Raw genomic sequence first — 20699 nt, 5'->3', positions numbered from 1 at the left:
GAAAAAGAGAAAAGAGATAAAACAGAAAACACTTTACCCAAGCTGCACTTACTTCAGAGAGAGCCGAGATTTCTTCTAATAGCCTACCGTTAACAGTAAGTAACCTACTTCAAGCACAAAAGAAACACTGGCTAAATTGTACCTAATGTGTATTACAACTGCTTACTTTCATAGTTTTTTTTTTCAGACATATTTTTATACTTTCACTATTAATATGACAAATAGCACATTTTCTTATTGCAAGGCAGTAACAGCTAGCAACAGAAGACAAAAACGTAATTACCAACAGAAGACCTGGTAAACTATGATATCACGTGTTTTCTCATGAATATAAAATGTGAAACATTACCATACATAAGAAAAAATTAGAGCTGATCAGATACTGATGCCAGGCTGCCAATGTATACGTATTCGGTCAATACCAGTGATATTGGTATTGGAAAGAATCGGTCGAATTTTATTTACAGATACCAGTAAATAAAATAACCACTCTAAAATAAGCTCAAATTACAGCATTTGGAAAAAAAAATGGCTGTGTGAATAAAAGTAAATAGCAATTTGCCACAAAACATTGATTTTTTCTGAGCTAATTGTTTCGGCATCGAAATATTAACAAACAAGAAAGCTTGATAATATTCACACATGCCTTATCCATAAACTGCACAATCCAAAGTTTAAAGACTCCAATAATATTAACTAAATTCTATAAGTACGATTCCACACTTTGCTTCTGATTGCTCCATAGCCTTCCACACATTACACACAGTATGAAGTACTGGCTAAAACTAGTTTAACTTTGTAAAGTAAGTATCATATATACACAAATGCATTTCCTTCTCATTTTCCTCAGGTGCTAGTTTCAATATGGTGGCCTGCAATTAACTGAAAGTTAACCATTATAAGCAAACATACCTGAAGAATTCTGTCTCCGATTTGTGCATCTTCCCTTATACGAGCACCATAGGAAACTTGATTAAATATTGGAGCATTGTCATTGCTGTCGGTGACAGATATGTTGACAGTAGCATGGTTACTAAGGGGAGGAACTCCTCCGTCAACAGCCTGAATTGTGAGGAAATAGTCTTTTGCTCTTTCGTAATCCAACTGTTCTTGAATGCTAATTACTCCTGCAAAGGAAATAAAAGTTTAAATTCATTGCACAAAGAAGTCAAAATTCATCTCTTGCATAAATATATAGCCTATTGATTGAGCATAAAATTAAGAGCAACAATGGTGGGCCAAATTTGACACACTTTTTTGGCATTTAGAAAGTCAATCAACAAACTAGGCTAAAACCAAACAGCCCTTTGGCTGGCATAGATATTTAATTTGATCGATTGATTTGTTGTTTTAAGTCCACTTTATGCACAGTAAGGCTAATCGGGACTGGACCTACAGTTTAAAGTGAGATCCAAACCACTCTGGGTATCGAACCTGGGACCCCTTGATTACATGGCGATGACACTACTCACAGATATTTAAGATGAGTCACCAAAATTGCTATATGAATTTGTTATTTGCAAATTACATGGTATCATTGAATATGTATGTACTAGGGATGGGACAGATTAATCATTACTGTATCGGCATGAGGCAATATGGGCATATTAGTGTATTGTTTTATTGGTAAAATGACTGATAATTTTAGCGATCCAATATATGTATAAATATCTTATGATTTCGTGTAATATTTATCATTTTGTTATAATAATCTCCATTCCATACTTTTTAAAAACTAAATGTCTACACAATGACCCAGTATCTTTTGAATTGGAGTCATCTGGTAACATATATCTATTAAGTATGCCAAAGAAACATTCAGGTTCTTCAAGGACCATTTTTGAACTTTTACATCGAACAGTAGAATAGGTTATCTTAACCCCTGCCTGCCTTTCCCTACCCAGAATTTCCTCCAGGTACCCACTTTATACTACCCTGGGTGGGTGCTGGAGCTGCTTGAATAGGTGGAAAAAATCCTGGTTTTCTCCTGCCGAGAATCAAACTCAGGTCTCTCGCATGGTAGTCAGATGCCATAACAACTGAGCTACCGCAGGTTATTGGTACAAGTAAATTTTATGTTGGTACTTTATCGGTATGAGCCAAAATTTCATATCAATCTATCCCTACTATGTACAAAGGGAAATAAAAGTATGGAATTTTATACGTAAAGTTTTGACAGTAGCCATCAAAATTAATCTGACAATAATAATAAAAATAATTTAAAGAAAAACTACAACACAGAAATACAAAACTTTACCTACACAGTCTTTTAACCTTATTTAGTGTGCCAAACCATGAAAAGTATTAAGTTCTCTAATTCTGAATTTCATTGCTCTTCACAAGAAGGGTGGTGAAATTAATCACATGGCAAGAAAGGCAACAATGGATAAAATGGTAAGTTTCTTTTTTCCAAATTTTTCAAAATAATAAGACTTTCAGTCTACAAACCTGTTTTAGAATTAATCTCAAATTTCTTGTGTTCATTTCCACCCACAACAGAATATGTAATTTCGGCATTCACTCCACTGTCCTTTGATGTTGCAAGAACACGGATAACTTCGGTGCCAAGGCCAGCAATTTCAGGAACAACGGCATAATAGTATTTTGTTGCAAACTCTGGAGGATTGTCGTTGATATCCAGAACGAGGACAATAAGGCCGGCCACGGACGACAGCTGAGGCGTTCCCTGATCCATTGCTTGCACCGTCAAGTTGAACATAGCTCTTTGCTCTCGATCCAGCGGCTTAGCCAGGGTAACAATGCCAGAGTCCGAAGCAATCTTGAAGTGTCCATTTGCTGAGTCTATGAACGAGTACTTTATCTTCCTATTAATACCTGAAATTAGACAAATCATGCTGTAACTAAAATGGCATCAACAGGCAAATCATCACACATGCAGATATGACAAACTTAAATCAATTTTAATGTACAATATATCCAATATTTCTCTTGAAGGATGGTGTGGGACTAAACCTAGACGTGATGTTGTTGTTGAGTTGTTGTTTTAAGTCCGCTTTATGCACAGATAGGCTAATCGGGACTAGACCTACAGTTTAAAGTGGGATCTATGGGCCTCTACTGGATAGCGAACCCAAGACTTCTTGATTACAAGGCAACAATGTTACCACTATGCCATTGGGGAGGCCCTCAGACACTAAAATATTCATATTCCTTCTAGCACCTTTTACTCCAGAAGATCTGAGATAGCAAAATGAACCACAGATACAAACCACCCTTCCACCAAAACTCCCAATCCAATAGCACGAACCACAACACATCAAGAAGTACAACACAGCCCAGCACTGCCTAATGGTGGAAACCAAAACTTCTGCCAGGCACGTCTAAACAATGCACTGATGCAAAATACTTCCTACATCGCAGATGCCTTAACCTATGCCAATAAAGGCAACATCCACATAATAATGTAAACAATGGTAATGCTGATATAGATTTTGTACAAAAAATAGCCACTATTATCCACAAGACATTTTCGACAGGTAATGCTCACTTTGTCACATACTTTTACTTTCTGAGAAGACTGAACAAAGTTTGGGCTAAAACATGATAAAAGGTAGAGTGATTGTTAAAAACGTTAAAAAGTTACAGATGAGTTAAAAACAAGGTAACACTTGCCTGCCATAATGTTTATGTCTGGCAATGTATGGAAGAATCAACACCATGAGATGGCAACAGTTACAGTGGAACCTCGATTTTACGTTTTTCAGGGGATGAAGCTTGCAAAAACTTAAAATGCGAGAAAATGTAAAATCGAGGAAAATCTCATAACGTTTTGCTATGTTGGGACCATCAAAATCTCTTTACCTTGCTTTGTTTTTTAACTGAAATGCTGTCCAGCCTCTTGTGGAAGCCACATGATATGTTGAAAGCTAGAGGAAAATATATGTATCATAATTGAATATTACCTGTGTTAAAATATTGGCATGTGGTGTGAGTTTTTCTTTCTCAGAACATGTATTTTACTTATCGCTTTCTTATTAAAATCAATAACACTTAAGGAGCTTTCAGACTGAAATGACAAGTAGTGGTGCCAACTTGTATGGGCCCTTAGCTCACCCAATAATTTGTCATGTTATTATTATTATTATTATTATGTGCTTGTTTTCATCATTCATGGTGTATTGCTTATTGAAATAAGTAAATAAGATTTGTTTAAAATAAGTAACGATACACAATACATGGAAAGGAGGAATTATATGAACTTATAAGTTAAGTGTTCGAGCTCACCCAATGTTTTTCAAAGTTTGCACCTCTGGTGACAAGCAAGAAGTAACAAGCCACAAGTGACACCACATTCAGAAATGCAACCATCTGCAACAGAGTGACATGAAAAGCTCCATGTATTTTTAACTCTTGCACCTGGATTGGGCTATTTTCTCAATAGCATACAACATGTTGCCTTGGAAAGTCTGCTGGTCACACATGCACGCTGAATGCTCTTTTACAGATTGGATGGATCCATGTCACTTGTCGCTTGTTTGCAGCTGGTCATTTTGGTCTGAAAGCTGCCTTAGCTAAAATGTCATGAGCTATAAATAAGATTCTACATCATCAAAAATGCCAGCCAGCTCCCGGGTGATGAAAGGTCACCGGAGATAGGTCTAAAGAGAGCAGGCAAGGCGAGCAGTGGGTTTTAGTTGTGCAACAATGATACATGATAGAGAAAAACCTCGCTTTTGGATTCAACACCCCACAAAAACACACAAACGTAGTATACATTTTCAAAGATTTTATGTGAACCTTAATTTTGTAGGCCTCTTTAATCAATGTCCATCACTCAATTTGTCCAATCCCTATTGTGTACTCACCTATATCCCGATCAGTTGCATGAACCTTTGTCACCAAAGTTCCGACTTCTGTGTCTTCAGGCAAGGTTGCACTGTACGCCTCCATGGAGAATTCTGGTGGATTGTCGTTCAGGTCAGAGATGAAGATCTCCAGCTGAGAAGAGCACTCCCATCCTGGATGGTCCCTATCTTGGACATGAGCAGTGAGCTGGTACTTTGATTGGTCCTCCCTGTCCAATGCGTGAGCAGTTTTCAGGTGGCCTAAAAAGAGCCAATCACATTCAAGTTGTTTTTTTTCTGTGATTGTAGTATGTATGGCAAACTGTTTGCACATTCCATTAAGCATTAGAATTGGTAGGGTACTACAATCAAGAAAGGAAAAAAAAAATTTCACAAGTACTTCAATTCTAATGCCTCTTTTTCATATCAATAATTAAAAATAATTGAAAATCTTTGCCGTGGTATGCATTTTTCATTAACCTCGCTTGTAATTCAATAATTATAATTTAAATTATAATGAGGTATAAAATACATTACCTGTAATATATACCTAGGTAATACAATTTCAACTTTAGTTTTTCAGAAGACTGGTAAAAAAACAACTTAAAATCCACGAAAAATTTTATAACATTTTCCTCCATTGGAACCATGAAAAGGGGAAAAGAACCTTCTTTCTTCTTCTTGAAAAGAAGAAGGGGGAAAGAGATAGAGAGGGTCTCTCTCTCTCCCTTTCAAGAGAAAGAGAGAGAAAAGAGGAACTCTTTTTCTCTTCCTCTTGAAAAAGAGAAAGAGAGAGAGAAGAAGAAATTAAGGAATAAGGAGAGAGAAAGATACTTCTTTCTTTCCCTTCCTCCTTTCCTTTTCTCTTATCTGTCTCCCTTCTTCCCTTCCACGCTTTCTTTTTCCCTCTCTCTATCTGTTGTTGAGAGAGAGAGGAAAAGGAAGGCAGAGATAGAAGAAAAATATAGGAGAGAGAGAGAGGGAGGGGAAGAGAAAGAAGGGAGGGAGGAAGAGAGAGAGAGAGAGAGAGAGAGAGAAATATGAAAAAGAAAGAAGAGAGAGAGAGAGTGGGGGAAGGAGAAGAAGAAAGATAGAAGTTCTCTCTCTCTTTTTCTTCTTCCCTCCATCTAAGGAAGAGAGAAAAAGAGAGAAAATATAAATGCCTCTCTCTCTTCTCTTCTTTCCGCTTCTGAAGATGGAAAGTACAATGAAGGAAAATATACAATCTGGGTTCCAGATTCATATAGCAAAACAGAAAACTTACTGATTTCAATGTACTCACTGATACTATTTTCTTACAATGGTTCAGACACTGACATGCTGCTTCCAACATGTCAAGAATAAATCATCATCTTTCACCATTTCCAGTTTCTGGCTGGGTAAGCAGAGCATATTTATTATAACATATATCATCATATATAATCTATACTTTCAAAAATAAGAAATTGCATATCATAATCAATATAAATATCAGATTTTTAATAAGTTTCATACTAGTTCTGATGAACAGTTTTCACTAACATCCATGCACGAGAAATCATTTCATCATATCCCTGCAGCAGTATAAAAAGATATCATCCAGGTTTGTTAATGGGTATCTTTTAAAAATTAGAAGTTTAATATTTATCTCATTTAGATTGATGACATATTTTAATTAATAGGTTAATAGAAAGAGTTCTAATACAATTTCAAAGCCGAATTAAACATTGGTAAAATCTAAAACTTCTTACCTGCAGACTTGTCTAATGAGAATTTCTCTGCTCCCTCTCCTGTCAGATAGAAGCGAAGATTTCCATTTGCTTCCTCATCTATGTCTGTGGCCAGAACAGTGAGCACGTAGTTCCCAGGATGAACACCTTCTGACAACACTTCGCGGTAGCGATATCGGAGGCAGTATGGTGGATTATCTGAAAAGCCATGAGACCAATTATGATTGTGTAATTACATGAGAATTTGTGCAGAATGAATGCAAACAAATCATAAGGTATAAAGTAAAGTGCTCCCCTGTGCTTTGCACCATGCCATGAATTAAGTCCCCACACATTCTTGATCACGGCTGAAGGTGAGGGTGACGTAATCAGCACCATGCCCTTGATTGTCTTTAACCCCAAAGTTTCCTCCAGGTACCCACTTTATATGACGCTGGGTGGGAGCCGGAGCTGCTTGAACAGGTGGAAAAATTTCCAGTTCTTCCACACCGGGGATCAAACCTGGGTCTCTTGCACGGTAGTCTGACACCCTAATGACTGAGCTACCACGGCTTATTAATCATAAGGTATAGAAATGGTATTTAAAATTATGGTGGGTGTTTATAGACTTAGTTTACAAAACCAGATTAACATGAATTAATATACACAATCAGCACTGAAGTGGAAAATGTTACTGAGGGGATGTTTGACCAAGCCTAGAGATGCTCCTATGGTTTAACATGGTGACAATAAGACAGCTAGAAGGAGGAATGCTTTGCGAAAATTATGTTAGCTGGGGAAATACAACCCCCTGCATCCCCAATCACTTCAAGCACCACTCATAAAAATATTGGCAAAATTAAATAACTGTTAAATCAGTTGCAGACTATTTGTAGAAACATTGGATTTGTTAAAGTTTACACACAACAGATACATCAAAATATATCCAATCAATACCACCAAAATACATATTAAAATGTTCCACACTTATGAAATATAAAAGAGTTTTCAGTTAATTTTGCAGCAAAACTGTGTGTTTAAAATTCCAGGCCCATGTTTAAAGATACGTATTACAGTAATTTCATGACAAAATTTAAGAATACAGATGAATTGGCACTGAAAAGTTGCAGTAAAATATTTATGTTCGAACTGAATTGGTTGGTGGAATCAGTGCCAGTTTCAGTCCAGCCTCTTATTTTGGATAATAATTTTAGAATCACTTAACAAATAATTATAACACACACACCATTTGATTTCCATTTGCTTCTGTCTATGCAACAAGTTAATGCCATATTTCAGATGTACCAATATGATTATATACTTAATCCGATATAAAATGACAAATACTTGATGAAGAAATGAATGATTATTCAAATCCTTGTGTTTACAGTTTTGAAACTAAAAAAGAGTGTGAATATTTAGTGTTTTCTTCTTATTATTACAGTTACAGTATTTATCCATTATATTGTTAAGAATAAAAACAAAACAGTTGAGTAATGAACACATAATTGCAGACTATTTACATATGGTGACCCGACACGTACATTCCAAAAGGAGGACAAAGCTGCAAAAAAAGACGACACCGCAAAAAAATCGCAACACACTTGCAGTTTTAACTTTTAACCGTAGCTTATCCATGGTAGGGGGAGGGTGCTGTCAGGCCCCCACTTCTTCATAAAAACAAAAATGTGAAGTACATACAAAGAGTAGCCATGGGTTGAAATTGACCGGAGAGGACCAGAACGGCATTCCGATACGTGTATATCTGGAACCTTTCCGTTCCATCTCGTCACAATTGTAATCAGAGATAAAATAACAGACAACGGCATGTTAACAAAAGTAATGCTTTCAGTTTTGTGAAAATTTCCATTTCGAGCCTTTGTCTTACCTCTTTAACAAATCCATCTTTTTTCCTCTTACCTTTAAACACAGAAAGCAATCTTCTAATAACATCTTTAACATCTAACAACTCAGAAAATCTATAATTTGAAGCATAGAATTCTGTTCCATTTCCTTGGATTTTGGAATGAAATATTCCCATATGTGAATTCATGTGTAACAAGTAAGTTTCGCTTATCTATTTCCCAATAATCTGAATTAATATTTTAGGTAGTTTAGATTAGGACAGGAAAATTGATTTTAATGCCTTGAACATTAACATGGTAAAGTGACTGACAGCTACTTTACACTCTGCCCCATATTAGTTTCTTCCATCCTTAAAACCTTAATATTTTCTTGAATTTACATTATCGCTTCAGTATTTCATGAAAATAAATATAATTACTCAATAATGAAAATTCTCACTATGCATTTCTGTATTGCATATGTATGACTCGAATCGGAACTGCAGAGACTGTATGTGTTCCCACAGGCAATCTGGGGTGCCCTCAGAGGGAGAAGCAACGAGAATAATGCTGATGGCACGTTCGGGTATAAAGTGATCATAGATCAGGGCACATCGATTATCTGAGCAAGATATTCGCTCGTTGAGCAGACAGATCATTTATTTGATGGTGTGTGCTCATTGTTCAAAATTTAACGATCATCGACGTAAAGGTAAAGGTATTGTTGCGCGTAAGTCAAGAGAATGGTTCTAGAGTAGTGCAAAACTAATATTATAATTAATGCTTTTCAAAACAATAACCGGGTACTTATGAATGAGAACAAAACCAAACATTTTTCATGACACGTGATTCAAAATTTTCCATCTCACACTTCCACAAGTATCCTAAAGTAGGTGTATATTTGGAAGAAACAACACTTTCATTTTAATACAGTTAAAAAAGTGGAAAATTATATTACCTTCTGTTACTTGTACTTCCTCTGTAATCACACTATATCGCAAGCCATCAATCAGACAATCACAAATACTCACAAAAGTCAGCGATCACATTGCTCACTGAGAGCTCAGCTACTCGACGAGCCCTAGCTCCCAGATGCTCAGTGACCATTGCTCAAATATTTAAAATGTCCTCCAAGTATAATATGAAGACCACAGGGAAAGAACGTGCTTTGTCCATTTGTAGCCAAATTGAGATAAAGATGCTATCAACTAGTTCTGGGAAGGGTCTTTCTAACTAGGAATTGTACAAGAATATAACTTTTTTTTTCTATCCATTGCAAAGAGATTTTGGTTGCATATACAGGGAAAGAACATGCTCATAACAAGGAAATAACATGCTCTTCTGTAAAATCAAGAAAGGACAAAACACGTTCTTTCCCTGTGGTCTTCATATGTTTTAGATATAAAATAACAAATGATGATTGTTATGTATGGACATTATCTGTAGAGTCCATTCGCTATGGTCGATGCTATAGGCCTACTATTTCCAAAAAAGGAGGACATTTACTGATTTCTAAAAAACTCGCCCGGATGCCGGACAAACACCTGAAAAAGAGGACATGTCCAGATAAAAGAGGACGTCTGGTCACCCTATATTTACAGAAACATCAGATTAATAAAATAGCTGGTAATTATACCACCAGCAAGAAGAGAATGAAAAGAATATTGAAAAAGTACTTACTTCAAGTGGCTTTTACAAATGAATACTTAAGCTTAACACATACACATATGCAAGTATAAGCAAACTAATATTTACAACTAGAAATGTTTCAAACTTACCGTTTGCATCTAAAATGTCAATAGATACTTTTGCCTTGGCAATATATTTTCCATCGGTCCCAGTGATGTCCAAAATGTAACTATCAACAGTCTCTCTATCCAAAGCTTTGGCGACGTACACTTCACCCGTTTGGCGAATCTGAAATTGAGATCTTGGGTCGCCCCCTGTAATGTAGTACTCTACTGGAGAAATGAGATCAGCATCCCGATCTGTTGTGCTTAGCTGGACCACAACTGTCCCTGGTAGAGCATCTTCATTTACTGGAAAGAAATTACATAAAAAAATAATGAAAAAGATGCTGTGTTGCCATGTATATATTTATAATATATTTAAGGGTGTTAAGTGCCTTTGCAAAGAATATCAAGAGATAGTTCTTGAAATGTTTTATTTCAGAGTTTTGTTAGCTTAAGTACAGGGTGTGCAAGAAGTCCTCATAGCCATATTTGCATACATTATGTTGCAATGATGAATTGGCCAGTATTCAGTTATTTGGGAATAATTTTGTTCTTGTGGTTGGCATCCCTGCTCTGAAGGTCACATGGAATGCTCGCTCAAGTTTGTATGTCAGTTGTTACACCATGGCTGATGTGAGTGGACATAGTTGTAAGACATGGAGTAAATGATGTACTGTAAAGTAATGTAAAGTTCACAAGTATGAAAAAAAAAGTACTTATGATGTAATGAATAAACATGTAATATAATCTAGGAGCACTTCTCAGACACACTATATATTTTACAATATTTCCTTTTTTTATTTATTGAGAAAATTTTATGCTGAAATTGTCAACAATGAGAAGAAAAAATAAATAACAACACAAAAATATTAACAAAAGTAAATCAAGATGGCACTATTATACATTATATTATTTACAAACATTTTTACTGATGGAAGACTGAAAGGCGTACTCTGTATTGTATTGAACGTGTCCAACATTTGATGGGAGGTCATCATATTGTGTGGGAAGGCTGTAGAAGAGAGATCTTTTTTGAATTTCAAGTCTAGGTTTTTCTGTGTAAAATATATTTGTGATACGTGTTGTGTGCATAGGCACTCGAAAGTGGAATTCCTGTTGCAGCAGATTTTGCATTGACAATTTTGTAAAGATAATTGAAGTCAATCTGCAAACGGCACTGATAGGAAGTCTGTAAGTGTATATAGGACAGGTGTTTTGGTGTTGAAAAATTGCATAATGAGAGAAACCTGTAACGAACTATAGCTAGGAAAATGTGGAAGGTTGAATCGATTCTAGAGAGCTGCATGGGACATGCCATGGACCAGACGGGAAAGCAATATTCTATTATTGGGGAAATGAATGACTTGTGTATAAGGTGAGGGCTGAGATATCACTAATTCCAGTGGAACGATACAGTAAACCTAAGAGATGCATTGCTTTTTTTGTGATGCCTGTAATATGTTCCTCAAGTGTGAGCTTTTGTTCGAAAACAATGCCTAGGTCTTTGTCAGAGGATACTACTTTGTTGTTATTACCAGAGATGGAGTAAGATATATATTTAAGAGTGTTAAGTGCTCTTGCAAAGAATATCAGAAGATGCTCCTGGAAATGTTTTCTTTCAGTGTTCTGTCAGCATAAAGGGGGCCTGGAGGAGGCACATAGTGGTTCAGATCCCACTTAAAACTGTAGGCCCAGTCCCGATTAACTTACCTGTACATAAAGAGGATTTAAAATAGTAACTCATAGTATGATTGATGAAGAATAAGCAAAATAAATGGCGATTCAAAAAGCACGCCGGTTTGAAATCGCTCGGCATGTTGTTGTTACGTGGTTGACAACAATGGTGTGTAGTACGTTGTATTCTGTGAACCTTCCAATTTAAAAAAAACGTTGGTTGAGAATCGCTCGCCATATTGTTGTCAATTGTGCACCATCAGAATTCAGTCTGTGTGTGAACATGGAACGCTTCACAACATTCTAATGTGCTAATTGTGAAAACATTTTATCAAAACGGAGAAAGTTGTGCTGCAACTGTCTGACGACTTTGTGCGAATTTTGGGCATGATGAAGAACTGAATGAATCAACAGTGTGCAGACTTATGAAAAAGTTCAATGAAACAGGTTCAACAGCCAACTTGAAAACATCTGGGCGTTAGTGTTCCGGCCGGTCTGTTGAAGACATTGCGTTGGTTCATAACAGTGTGATTGTTATTCCAAAGAAATCGGTTCGTCGCAGTTTCAAACAATTGGGCATAGGATATTCTTCACTGCGGCAAATTCTTGTTCATGATCTCCATTACCACCCCTATAAAATTCAGTTAACCCAAGAACTGAAAGTGCCCGATCACCAGAAGAGGCGAGATTTTGTTGGTGGTTTCTGAGAAGACAACAGGAGGACGACTGTTTTGCAGGGAAAATCTTCTTTAGCAACGAAGCACACTTCCACTTAAACGGCTTTGTCAACAAGCAAAATTGCTATATCTGGGGATCAGAAAATCCATACACGGTTCATGAAAGGGAAATGCATCCACAGCAAGAGAGTTTCACGAAGAGAGTTTTGTCGTGCCAGCAAAGTAGAGGGGCTCATATGCCCGATATCATTTTCCATACCTGAAATGGGAAGTTTTGATTAACATGTTTCTGTCCTTGCTACATGTATTTTTCCAAAATAAAGTTCATATTTTGATATATTAAAACTGGCATGCTTTTTGAATCACCCTATATTTCTAATCTAAACATGATCAAATAACAATCAAATTCAATAAATCCTTACCTGCTGCCAGATAATGACTCTGAGAAAAGACAGGCGGGTTGTCATTGTAGTCCTTCAGCTTGATATAAACACTTGTTCTTGCAAAATGCTTTGGGTTTCCATTATCAACAGCGACAACCTGGAATTCGTAGTTGGGCTGCTTCTCTTTGTCAAGTTGGACAAGCGTGGTGATCCACCCAGAGTGGGCATCGATAGTAAACACATTGGCAATGTCTCCAACATCTGAACCAAAGGAGTACCTCACCTCTGCATTGTTACCTTGATCCTTATCATGAGCAATTACTAGAAAAAAATAATAATGTAATAAGAATAAAGCTGCATTTATTATGCAGAACCTTGCAGTTAATGACAATTAGATAATGATTGGAGGCTGGGGATGATCACACTACCTCCAATATCATAGAGTTTAAGAATGTATTGAGTCCATGCATAGTATGTTGCAATATAACTAAGATTATTAAAATGGTCATATTTCTACAGTGTGACTTAGAAAGGAGAAAATGTGTGTGCAATTAAAAAAAAAAAGACAGACAGATTAATATTACAAAAAGAAAAATGGGAAAATGTTTGTGATTGATATAAAGAAACTTCAAGTGGAAGCATCACTTAAATCAATTAATATCCCAGCTTGGTGGCAGGGCATGTCGAGTGGTCAATTTTATCTCACCACCCCAAAGTTCCCAGGCTTGAGTCATAACCTGGGCATGGGCATTCATCAATTTCATCTAATCATCTCTAATCCTCAGTGTCAAAATTAGTTAGAAGTGGTAGAAAAGCAATGTAAAATAACAAAAGCACGACATACAATTAATATGGTGAATAATAATTTTAATGAAACTAATATGCACTTCAATAACAGTGAATACATTCAAATTATGTTCATAAGAACTATACCTCCTTTTTCAGATACACTTCTGCACTTGCCATTGCACTTTGGTTATTTTATGTCAATTTTCTACTTTTATAGGTTAATTATGATGACGAGATGAAAGATAAGCTGAGGAAATGGATGAGAGAACAAACACAGTGAAACATTACAAAACATTGCTTTCCCAATAACCTTCCACATATATATAGACCCCCCGTCAAAAGTGTGGCATGGTATTTTTGTTGACCCCATGAGACACCCGGACTCCACAAAAGTACTGGCAGTATCGGCTCAGCCCTTTACAAGTTCTTTAGCTATAATCTCCTGAAAAATTTAGAATCGAGGTTTCTGCTGTACAATGGGTTTTAAACATGTTGACTTGTTGGATTTCTAACCATTGTTTTAGTTTCTATTTGTATGTGGTTCTGTCCCCATCCTAAGGACAGTGTTTTCGTCTAACTTGTCATCTGTCAGTAGACCCCAAACACAGGATGTGTTTGAAGAAGGTGTTGACATGCGTTGTTACAGTGTCAAGTATGATTTAAACATGGTGCCTGGGAGGAATATTTATTGGTGACTGAGGCTCCATCTCATCTAGTGGTCAGGGTAAGACCTGTTTTGGGGTTTAAATTGCATGGGAAGATTATCTTTATGGTGGTCCAGTCTCCACCAGAGAAGTTTGGGGTTGATATTTGGAGTAATAGACTTAAAAATTTGCATTTAAATATCTCTCAGTGCCAGCTACGTGCAACTGTCAGTCAGTTCAAAGTCACTACTACAATAGTCACTGCCACCAATATATAATCCTCCCAGGCACCTTGTTGCATATCGACTCCTTCCTCCAAACACATCCTGTGTTCAGAGACTACTGACAGACGACAAGTTGGAGATAAATCCTTGAAGATTGAGACAGAATCAGTCTCTCAAACGTGTCTGCACACAGAAAGTAAAAGCAATGGTTAAAATTCCAACAATTTAACATCAATCAATCACCACTGATCAGCTACAAAAGTTGGAGAAAACCATGAGTGCATAAAATACCTTTCAAAACGGATGTTCCTTCCTCAACATTTTCTGCTAATGTGAGCCTGTAGGGACTGCTTTCAAATTCTGGTGCATTGTCGTTCTCATCGAGTACCTTCAACGTGACATCTGTAAGGCCAGTGAGTGGTGGGCTGGAATCTGTTTCTGCCAGAAGTGAAATGATGTACGTGTCCTGCACCTCCCTGTCCAACTTTCCAACTACCATCAGCTGCCCTTGCGAATCCACATGAAACAAAGGATGGTCTGGATTGTGGTCTGCTGACACTATGCGGAACCGTACTGAATCATTTGTTACTGTTTTCAGTCGTGTGATTATTGTGCCTGGAAAGTAGAAGAAATGGGTATTAATTAATAATTTCATTTAGAACCTTTCATAGCTACACCTGTATGCTTGTTATGAGTTATTTTTCTTTGTAAACTTAATAACATTAAGTAACATTCTATGTAATGTAATATCTTGCCAACATGTAGCTAAAAGAACACACATAATTCGGGAGCTCAGTGGAAATGGGACCCATGCCACTCACTGGTGGATCAGTTGCTTTTGTGCATATCAATCAGCTTGTGCCATCTAGTGTTAATTTCTATAATTTCCAACTTGTAGCACGTGCCTACCTCACAAGAGAAGCATTTACAGTTATCTTAAAAATGTTTTTCCCTGTAAAATTATGTTTATGAGGCATTAGCTCCTTTCCACTGCACTCCCTCAATGTTTGACTAATTTCGCAGTACTATGTCAAGAGTTCCTGCACATTTTTCCAAAACAAATATCTACAATTTCTATCTGTATTCAATTTTACTCACTTTTATGTTTTGAGCACAAACTTTAAGTTAAATGAATAAGATTATTTAGCAACATGACTTAGGTGTACATGAAGAAAGTGTTACGAAAAACAATATGTGGATCTATGAAAGTATGCTTAACACATGTAATCATCACACAGAATGTCAGTATATCCATTTACAAAGAACTTCTTTTTTTAAAAAAAAAAAAAATGGACATGAATTTCTAATCTGAATTTAAATTGTAATTTCAACAAATATATGTTTGACAATCCAATTCAAATTTCTTCGTACCTTGAGGTGAGTTTTCAGGGATAAAAAACTTGTCATCTCTGCGTTCAAACATTGGCGGAGCTTCCTGAGGTCCAATAATAAAAACATCAACAGGAACATTAGAATAAAGAGGTGGCGAACCTCGATCCTGAGCACGTACAAAAAACTGGAAGACTTGATTTTCTGTGGAAGAATAAAAAATAATTACTGTATGTTTGATATATGCGTCATATATATGGTAAGAGAATATTGTACACATTAACATACTTTTAAAACACTTGTCTACAACTGCATACTTAAAGTGGTGTTTTAAAAAAGCATTACTTTTAAAAATTGATGTGCATTTGGATTTTACTGCTATATATGTGAGAATTTGAACTGTGAGCAAAACACTGCACATTTGCTGCATCACATTGATAATGTTCATCTCCTTTGCCAGTCTGTATTAGAAAAGGGCACTAGAAAACAGATGACACTTGACATAAAGCATCATAGACAATTGTGCATCAAATTTTGCACAGGATTTTTTGACGTTGGTTTCAGTGAGTAACAACAAGGTGCTAACTGTATTGTTTTAATACTTTGTCTTAATGTTCTTGACGACCAACCACAATGCAAAGTCTATGAATTCAACAGTCATATTTTAGAGAACATCTGTCACAGACTATTCACATGAAATACGAGGTGCATCCAGAAAGTAAGTTTCCCTATTTTTTCCCGGGAAAGTAAACATAATGAGCCGTGTAAATTGCGCATGCGCAGCAGAGCTAAGACGTATCAATCATATGCCAGGCGGACAGATCCCGCCCAGCACCAGTAGCGAGGCAGCAGTGGTCCGAAGTGGAAGCTCGTATTCCTTCTCCTGCCGCATGCGAGGTTCGGTCGGTGATAAAGTTCCTGAATGCACAAAGCATTGCACCAATTGACATTCATCGTCAGCTCTGTGAGGTCTATGGGCCGAACATTATGAGTAAGCAGATGGTGCGTCGCTGGTGTCGGCAGTTTTCGGAAGGTCGTCAGTGTCCATGATGAAGAGTGCAGTGGGCATCCGTCCCTCATCACTGATGATCTGGTTGAGCTGGTGCGGCAGCGCATCGTAGAGAACCGTCGTTTCACGATTACGGAGTTGAGTAGCCTTTTTCCGCAGATATCACGATCCGTGTTGCATGAGATTGTCACGCAGCGCCTGCTGTTCAAAAAATTGTGTGCCAGGTGGGTGCCGAAAAACCTGACACCCGAACACAAAATGAAACGTTCAGGAGCAGCACTGACATTCCTGCAACGGTACCATGATGACGGCGATGATTTCCTCGACAGGATCGTCACGGGCGATGAGACGTGGATTTCGCACTTCACCCCGGAAACCAAGCAGCAGTCAATGCATTGGCGGCATAGTGGATCTCCGGTCAAGAAGAAATTCAAACAGACGCTGTCGGTACAGAAAGTGATGTGCACCGTGTTTTGGGACAGGAAGGGCATTTTCCTCATTGACTTCCTCCCCAGAGGTGAAACGGTGAACGCTGACCATTACTGTGAAACACTAAGGAAATTGCGACGTGCCATTCAAAATAAGAGGCGTGGCATGCTTACTGCAGGTGTTGTGCTCCTCCATGACAATGCTCATCCACATACGGCTCGGCGCACAGCAGCTGTTTTGACGGAATTTGGCTGGGAGTTGTTTGATCATCCACCTTACAGTCCTGATCTGGCTCCCAGCGATTTTCACGTTTTCTTGCGTTTCCTGTCCTCCAGTGAGCGTTTTGGCAACGACGAAGAGCTGAAGACGTCTGTCACACGCTGGTTCCATTCACAGGCGGCAGTTCTACGACAGTGGGATCCAAAAGTTGATACCACGATACGACAAGTGTCTCAATTTTGGTGGTTGCTATGTTGAAAAATAGCTGAACCTTTGCTGTACCTGTTGCCAATAAATGGTTTCCTGAAACTGTGTTGTTTCTTTTTTAAAAAAATAGGGAAACTTACTTTCTGGATGCGCCTCGTACAAGACAAATGATCGATCAATTTGTCCATGATTGTGAAAGCGTGTTTATGGACAACTTTCAACATCTTAGCTACTTCATCAGTATCGAAGGCCATCTCATTATCAATGTAGCAGTTTCTAAAAGTAACAAAAATTCCACTAAACATAACTGAAAAAAAATAATGTAGTAGTACAAAGCAGTTCTAGTTAAATAGAATTATAGAATATTTTCATTCAGATCAACCATTTTTTTTATTCTCAACCTGAACATCATAAATTTCAAATCACAAATGAGCAATGAACAAAGTTTAGTGTTTATAAAAAAGACCTAGAATAAATAAGGAGTTGTGAAATACTAGCATAAAAAAGGTGAAGTTTCCTTCAACATCACAATCTATATGACACCTATCATTGTGAATGCATTTTAAAATAATAACTTGCTATATTGATAAACTCTTTCTATGCTTCTCTAAATATAAATAACAACTGACCTCTGGGTGCAGCACTCTTGAGCAAGTAAATTTCACCAGTATGACGATTTATTCCAAACATTTCCTTTACACCAGAATTGTCATCTTCATAAATAGAATATTCAACTTCTGCAGCCATATCATCATCAGCATCAACTGCTTTAACCTATACAAGAAGAAAAATATGACAGAAACTAAATAAATGTAAATAGAACTTTAAAGCTCATAATAAATTCAGAACTGAAAAGTATCATGCAATTCTATCACTGTATGGACTTAAGTCTGTAGCATTTTCATATTCCCAATAATGGGACCGGGACTACCTTGAATTAGAAAAAAACTCAGGACTATACGGAATAACCTACATCGGAAAAGGTGAAAGACAAAAACACATTAAACAAATGCTATTTGAAAAATTGGATATATCACATTAGTCAAATGAAAACCTTAAAAGTCCAATAAAAATTATATGACAGACTGTATACAGGTCAAATTTACATCAAGTATCAATTGTTATTTACAAAACCATCTCAAGGGTGCAACACAGATCAAGTGAGCATTACAACACAATTTTTGTCATTTATAAAGATAGTCTCTCCTTCACACGCTTGCACCAGTGAAGAGCAGTGGTTCCTTGCCCTCTGGAAGCCTAAAGCTTATAGAAATTCTCTGGCAAATGAAAAATCAATATCTCTATGCACAATAACCACCCCATCAAGTTTACGAATGGAGGGAGAAGTACGACAATGGCTTCAGTTCGCAGGCTGATGGGTGGAAAGACCTTCACAATAGGTCATAAGTGACTACATGTCCATCCCAAAGATTCTTCTTCCTGAGGTAAACAGGCGCTAACTCAAGAATTGAAAATATATGTGGATCAGCAATGGATATATACTAAAATGTGGCAAACTTGCACAACTCTACATGCAGAAACCTATTAGATACAAAAAGAAAACAGATTAAGGTTTTCATTTCACTGACCCTTGTATTATTATGAATCATTAGAGGCATGCATATTTCGTTTTTGATGAAAACACGAAATGTAAAATAACACTTTGTAATGTTAATTTTTCATGTTTCTGAAAGGTGCGAGGTGCATTTTCCTACTCTGTTTTGTCACGAAATGATACGAAATGAACTGCAAAATGCGAAATAGACTCTTAAGCACGACATTTACCGTTTATATACCGACGTGACACTTTCTGAAGTCTGAAGTATCCTCTGAGTTATGCAATTCACGGAAAATTGATTAATTCTGCTGTAAATATTTGAGAAGCAAAAATGGACCCCTTTATACAGGAATAAACTTAATATTCTGGTAATGATTTAATGTGCTATTAGAAGGGATATATTTATTTTGTGTAGTAAGTGCAGCTTTTAAATCAAATTTGGGATTATATTCAACTTTTGAAAACCAAAATGTCATTTTATATACTGCTTTTTCACCGCTATAACAGTAAAATTTCATTTTATTTACCACTTTTGAACCCAAAATTGACTGTTTTTGTACCAAAATTTTGCTTTTTTATTTACCAAAAATATGTGCCTCTATGAATAATGTTTAATTTACACTTTAAACAAGTGCTCAAATGTCTTCCGCTTTAGAACATTGTATCATTTTAAATTCCCAAACTCACTTAGTTCAGCATCAGAAGGAAACTCAATTTCTTTTCCCCTCAGATTATATGGAACATGAGATTATTGAGACACTACTGTATTATGAAATGATAAATGATTGTGCCACAATAAGAAAATAATACTAACCTTCAAGAAACCTGTACCAACTGTGAGATTGCTGTGAATGCTTGCTTTGTATTCCTTCAATAAGAACTTGGGAGAGTTGTCATTCTCGTCGTCAACCTTCACTCGAACAGTAACGAAACCTGATCTTCCACCTCCATCAGTCCCCACTACAGGGATCTCATACAGCTTCTTGGTCTCTCTGTCAAGTTTCTTCTTTGTGATAATTTCTCCTACAAAAACAATGTAACAATTTATGAGCCATAAAAAGCTACCTCTTCTCTTTCTTTTTCACAACTATGAATCATAAATGCACAAGTTTGACATAAGTTCAGGTAACAGCATCAAGGAAAAAAAATATTATAATGCCAATTGCTGATAGTTATGAGGTAGTTAAGTGCTTTAATTTCACTTTCTGCTTAAGAATGATTATCATGATATGATGTTATTCTTTTGTTCTTAAAGTCCAGCAATATGCAAGTGCAACATAATTTAGGATACATGAAAATGTATTTTAAACAGTGCACTTTATTTTTATGCATTCTATAAGCAATTCTATTACTACTTTACTTTACTACCTGAAGATATAAAAGCAATAACAATTTCCACGGAGGGTCCATTGGCTTCCTCTCTAAAAATATTTTCTCAACTATTTTTAAACCTTTTCACTACATTTAAAGACAACTTCTGAAACCAG

General features: G+C 36.7%; 1 protein-coding gene across 5 annotated transcripts in view; it reads right to left on the bottom strand.

The window, feature by feature from the left end:
• kug (FAT atypical cadherin kugelei) overlaps nt 1-20699 on the bottom strand; it is a 956861-nt gene that overhangs the window by 45228 nt on the left and 890934 nt on the right. For all 5 annotated transcript variants that reach the window (XM_083129471.1, XM_083129473.1, XM_083129474.1 and 2 more), the window contains 10 exons: nt 20027-20235; nt 18284-18428; nt 15833-15994; nt 14753-15076; nt 12844-13125; nt 10116-10376; nt 6536-6712; nt 4827-5066; nt 2449-2835; nt 913-1127 (listed from right to left, as the gene is read on the bottom strand). In XM_083129471.1, the coding sequence (XP_082985597.1) occupies nt 913-1127; nt 2449-2835; nt 4827-5066; nt 6536-6712; nt 10116-10376; nt 12844-13125; nt 14753-15076; nt 15833-15994; nt 18284-18428; nt 20027-20235 (2402 nt within the window). The remainder of the gene's footprint in view (nt 1-912; nt 1128-2448; nt 2836-4826; nt 5067-6535; nt 6713-10115; nt 10377-12843; nt 13126-14752; nt 15077-15832; nt 15995-18283; nt 18429-20026; nt 20236-20699) is intronic.

This window comes from Lepisma saccharinum, chromosome 10 (assembly GCF_977018435.1).
Source record: "Lepisma saccharinum chromosome 10, izLepSacc3.1, whole genome shotgun sequence".
NCBI classification, from domain to species: domain Eukaryota; kingdom Metazoa; phylum Arthropoda; class Insecta; order Zygentoma; family Lepismatidae; genus Lepisma; species Lepisma saccharinum.
This window is presented reverse-complemented; position numbering and strand designations above follow the sequence as displayed.